At 36.4% G+C, this 6,000-nt stretch overlaps 1 protein-coding gene across 1 annotated transcript in view; it reads right to left on the bottom strand.

Moving 5' to 3' along the window:
* Positions 1-3,184: 3,184 nt before the first annotated feature.
* LOC131937347 (kinesin-like protein KIF21A) overlaps positions 3,185-6,000 on the bottom strand; it is a 52,214-nt gene continuing 49,398 nt past the window's right edge. Inside the window, exon 40 of the mRNA XM_059294690.1 lies at positions 3,185-3,584. Coding sequence (XP_059150673.1) covers positions 3,473-3,584 — 112 coding nt within the window. The 3' untranslated portion in view covers positions 3,185-3,472. The remainder of the gene's footprint in view (positions 3,585-6,000) is intronic.

The raw sequence follows: 6,000 nt of genomic DNA, 5'->3' as shown, positions 1-6,000 counted from the left end.
ACTTCCGGTCAACGGAAATGACTCAACTTTGGTAGAGAATTAGATCTTTTACCAACATGTGAAATTTCATTACTAATCTATCTGAATTAGTACTCAAGTTATGGGCTTTTGAAAAAATTGAAAGTATAATAAGTTCCACTTCTGGTTATCAGAAATCGCTCAAAAGTTGATACGGATCTACGATTTTGAAAAAAATACTTATATATGAAATTTCATCAACCTAGCTGTATGGTACTCAAGTTATCGTGTTTACAGACACACACACACATAGAAGATTGCAAAACTATGTTTTTCCGACCCAGGAAGCTGTAAAAGTAAAACGTCGAGATTTGCTAAAATCTCGTTTTTTTTTTTTTTTTTTTTTTTTTTGCACGATTACAAGACTTATTTCATACTTTGTATATATACGAGAAAGTAAAAACACAAACACCAAAATTTAAAAAAATATTGCTTCATATATTTGTTTGTGGTCATACAATGTTAGCTAATAAATAAAATATCCAATGCACCTGCAATGTATAGATATTATTACAATAATGTTAACTGCTTACATAATTGTGTACATTTATTTAATTTATTCAGTTTAAATGAAAAGAAAATGTACAAGCATTTACTAGAAAAATGCAAGATTGAATTGAATCGTTTACATAAAAATAAAATGAGACCATATTTTCAAGGGGTCTACAAATAAAGCAATATCAACATATGTAACAAGCATGTCAAGCAATCCACAAATAAAGCTAAGTTGAAAGAGGTTGAAACAAATATTTGAAGAGATCATTGGTGCCATACTAATGGGATGAAGATTTGAACAAGAAAGACAGAGCAATAGCTGGAATGTTTAACTGATCAGTCTGGTCAAACTAATATCAGGCAGGCTACATACCAAACTATACGAGTTTCAGTCAAGACTTTGAGAAGTCCCTCCAGCCTAAAAACAATACACATCAATTTGTATTCTAAAGTTAGGATGTATTTCATGGTTTTTACAATAAAAACCCTCATCAGCTGTTGGAGGGGGGGGGGGGGGGAAGGAATTTGTTAAGGACATACAAGTGCAACCTTTTCAGCACAGAAAATAACAGTAAGGTTACTATAAAATATGCCAGCTTCCATTTTGATTCAATCGATTTTTAACTTGAATCCATTCATATTTAAACAAAATCTTGTTAGCAATACCACAGTCATGAATAGAATAAGTCAGGTTTGTAATCATTGTGGACTGGTTTTGGTTAAAACTATTCTTTGTTTGCCCACACCTATCATGTGCAGAGTTTCTTCCAGGCATCACCCCTCCCTCCAGGAAAAAAATGTCTGGAAGAAACACTGATCATGTTTGCTCAATCTTATTGGCACTCTGGGCTGTAGACTTATTGTTATCAGGCAGTCTTCTTAATGAATTTCTCTAGTTTAGTAATAACAAGAGAGAAAAACAAGGTAGGAAGTAGGTTTGTCAAGCCTACTTTACACAAGGTAGGAAGTAGGTTTGTGAAGCCTACTTTATACAAGGTAGGAAGTAGGTTTGTGAAGCCTACTTTACACAAGGTAGGAAGTAGGTTTGTGAAGCCTACTTTACACAAGGTAGGAAGTAGGTTTGTGAAGCCTACTTTACACAAGGTAGGAAGTAGGTTTGTGAAGCCTACTTTACACAAGGTAGGAAGAAGGTTTGTCAAGCCTACTTTACACAAGGTAGGAAGTAGGTTTGTGAAGCCTACTTTACACAAGGTAGGAAGTAGGTTTGTGAAGCCAACTTTACACAAGGTAGAAAGTAGGTTTGTGAAGCCTACTTTATACAAGGTAGGAAGTAGGTTTGTGAAGCCTACTTTACACAAGGTAGGAAGTAGGTTTGTGAAGCCTACTTTACACAAGGTAGGAAGTAGGTTTGTGAAGCCTACTTTACACAAGGTAGGAAGAAGGTTTGTCAAGCCTACTTTACACAAGGTAGGAAGTAGGTTTGTGAAGCCTACTTTACACAAGGTAGGAAGTAGGTTTGTGAAGCCTACTTTACACAAGGTAGGAAGTAGGTTTGTGAAGCCTACTTTACACAAGGTAGGAAGTAGGTTTGTGAAGCCTACTTTACACAAGGTAGGAAGTAGGTTTGTGAAGCCTACTTTACACAAGGTAGGAAGTAGGTTTGTCAAGCCTACTTTACACAAGGTAGGAAGTAGGTTTGTCAAGCCTACTTTACACAAGGTAGGAAGTAGGTTTGTCAAGCCTACTTTACACAAGGTAGGAAGTAGGTTTGTCAAGCCTACTTTACACAAGGTAGGAAGTAGGTTTGTGAAGCCTACTTTACACAAGGTAGGAAGTAGGTTTGTGAAGCCTACTTTACACAAGGTAGGAAGTAGGTTTGTGAAGCCTACTTTACAACCTTAAAGAATAACCATGTCGCCCACACCAGGACTCAACAAAAAAAAACAAGTGTAAACAAATATTGCCATGATCAATAAAATATTTGATTCAAATACAAAGCATCTAGTATAAGTACTATCACAGGTCTAAAAACAAGTTGAGATTTCCATCAGTAACAAATAATAAAAGCCTATTCATTCAATTTTTTGGTCATTGTCATATCTTGGGCAGGGCAGCATTCAAAGCTGTCTAAGACAACATTTGAAATGTAAATCTATTCCATATATTAAGCTAAGGACTGAGACAGAATTGAATGAGATCTAACCAATGTTAACTAGCATTTTGTCAATAAAACTAGAGTAAGTACAACACTTGAGGGTCCAGAGAGATGACGACACAAATAACGGGAGGGCCAGTCCATTTATGGGAGCAGGATAGATAGTATGTACAATTGGTATCATTCATTCTAAGATATCAAGTATAAACATTGTGACATGATTGTAGAAGCAGTATATAGATAATTACCCGTGAATAAATACATTCTTTAAATCCAGTAGTACAGGAATGCCAGAGGTTACTTGTTAGGATATTACAATAGTGCTGTATAATTGTCCATTAACATAGGATATAAGTTGAGCTGAACCAGCCACATGTAAGTCTAGTGTCTTCATTGCACAATAGCAGTAGCGTAGCGAGGGGGGGGCGGGGGGGGACATATGTCCCCGGGCGCCGACCTTAGGGGGGACGCCAAATTGAAAGTTTGAGGGGGGGGGGTGCAAATGAAAAGTTCGAGGGGGGGTGCAAATCGAAAGTTTGAGGGGGGGGGGTGCAAATGAAAAGTTCGAGGGGGGGGGGGTGCAAATCGAAAATTTGCTCCCAAGGGGGCGCCAAATTGAAAGTATGTCCCCGGGCGCCGGGAAGGGTCGCTACGCCTCTGCACAATAGTAATCTCTTTTTATAGACTCGGTCACAGGGAGGCAGCAGCCACACACCAGAGGTCAAACTAACAGTTTACACCAGAGGTCAAGCTAACAGTTTACACCAGAGGTCAAACTAATATTGAGTTTACACTAGAGGTCAAAGGTTAAAATAAGTTAATAATAAAAACAGCAGACACAGATTAAGATGGCATCTGTTGAGAACCTATCAGGCTGTCCCCACAAGACTCACTGGCCTCTGTGCTCTCTGTGGTGTCAAAGGTTGATCGAGGTCGCCAAATGCCAACACAATCACTACATAAACAAAAAGGGAAAGTTTGGCTTGTTAAAACCATGCTTTAAAACCTTGTCAATTCCAATAGGAGAGTTTACTATTTTAAAAAATGGCCCATACACTACAATGAAAGAGAGAAGTCTTTGAAATAAGATTTATATAACACTATTAAAAAATACACTTTGTATGACAACATAAAATATGCTAACATGAAATCAATTAAAAATGCTGTTGAAATATACCAAGATTAATAAAACAATGAAAAAGTTAAATTTTTTATGATATATCTATTCATAATATTCAAATTTTTGGTGGACCTCCTAATCAAATGGCACTAAAAGATAAATGTAACAGTTAACAACATATTCTAATAATAATACCAGACTCAAGATAACCACTTTAAAATAACATGTTAATAAACAATAAGCACATGGTTGCTACTAAGTAAAGATATTAAGAATAAAGCGAAATTAATAAAAAGGTGCATCACATTTTTGTAAAACAAAGTTAATAAAGCAAGCACAGGCAAATTCTATAAATAAAAGCAAGAGGCAATGTCCCAAAAACAAACAGGTATAGCAGCATACGTAATACTGATTGGACCAGCCAAACTAGCATTCATGGCAGTACAATGGCAGTGACATGGTCAGTAGGTCAGTTTCATTCTAATCACAGGTCAGTTAGTTCATTGAAAAATGACAGGGTTGGTCAGTTTGGTGAAGTTAGGATGCCTGGGTCTGGTAGCTTGAATGATGATGATGGGTGAGTGGCTTAGTAAAATGAAATCATATGTGTTTACCCACAAACTTAAAGCTGTTGAAGCAATTAAATGCCAATATAGAAAACTAGTTAATCAGAGTCCAGTAAAAGCACACTATCTGTAATGTTTGAAGCTTGTGTCCTGCAGCTGGGGAGTCGCTCTCCAGAAATGGACTGCAGTTCCACTGAGTGGTAGAAAAAAATGTCAGTACAAGTGTAAGAATTCTTCTTTCAAATGTCAGGACTTTAGTTTAACATGTCAGGGTTCTCGTTTAACTTGTCAGGGTTCTGGTTTAACTTGTCAGGTTCTAGTTTAACATATCAGGTTATAGTTTAACATGTCAGGATTCTGGTCATATCAGGTTATAGTTAAAATGTCAGGATTCTGGTTTAACAAATCAGGGTTCTGGTTTAACATGTCAGAGTTTTGGTTTAACATGTCAGGATTATCCTAATGAAATTCTTGCAACAAATATTGAAAAACATGAGATATTTTAAAATAAAAAATATTTTTCAGGTTTCATTTCATCTACTACTTCAGTGATTATAAAGAACTCCATTTTTTATCCAATACATCTTATCTTGCATTCTGCTTTCATCTTTGGTAAATATTTTTTAATTAGAACATAATTTTTTTATAAAGTAGGCCTACACCATTTTTATAATCTAGTTCTGTTTTCTTTAACTTGGCACTTTATCCTCCACTTCTACATATAAGAATTTTGCAATCCTTTTGAAGCTTGTTTTAAATTTAGTCTGAAAAAAGTGCCACTTTTCTGAAAAATCCTTACTAGTAGCAGACCCCCCCCTCCCCATCTGACGACTATATGAACAATGCAGTTGCTAAATGTATTGAAAGATTTAATGAGCAACTAATGCACCTATAACTGGAGTCAAAGAATGTGTAAAAGCTTGTTGTTATAAAGATCCTTATTATTGTTTCAATGATCTACTACAGCTTTTGTATTGAGCACTCTCATGTTTGACACCACAAACCATCACTGTATACCCAGCAGCCTTTTATCAAGCACCCTATTGATTTATTTTACTAGGAAACCATTTTTATCAGGAATACCTCTCCTTAAGTTCATTATGGTATTTTATTTTGTTTCTAGAACCATAGTTTTCTTTAGTTAATTTTTTTTAATAAAGCATAGAATTTATCGAGACAATTTTATTAAATAACTAATCTGTTTTTATAATGAAGAGGTCATTTAATACATAATAAGAGCACATTATCCCATTAACCTATTCCCCCCTCCCCCAAGAACACATGTAATTGTTTCTCTCCATCTCTATATCCCATTAACCTATTCCCCCCTCCCCCTCCCCCAAGAACACATGTAATTGTTTCTCTCCATCTCTATATTCCATTAACCTATTCCCCCCCCCCCCTCCACCAAGAACACATGTAATTGTTTCTCTCCATCTCTATATCCCATTAACCTATTCCCCCCCTCCCCCTCCCCCAAGAACACATGTAATTGTTTCTATCCATCTCTATATGCCATTAACCTATTCCCCCCTCCCCCAAGAACACATGTAATTGCTTCTCTCCATCTCTATATTCCATTAACCTATTCCCCCCTCCACCAAGAACACATGTAATTGTTTCTATCCATCTCTATATTCCATTAACCTATTCCCCCCCCCCCCTCCACCAAGAACACATGTAAT

The sequence above is a fragment of the Physella acuta genome, unplaced genomic scaffold (assembly GCF_028476545.2).
Source record: "Physella acuta isolate Inbredline_101_S28 unplaced genomic scaffold, ASM2847654v3 ptg000208l, whole genome shotgun sequence".
NCBI classification, from domain to species: Eukaryota; Metazoa; Mollusca; class Gastropoda; family Physidae; genus Physella; species Physella acuta.
The sequence above is the reverse complement of the archived record's forward strand: the minus strand, read 5'-3'. Positions and strand labels throughout refer to the sequence as shown.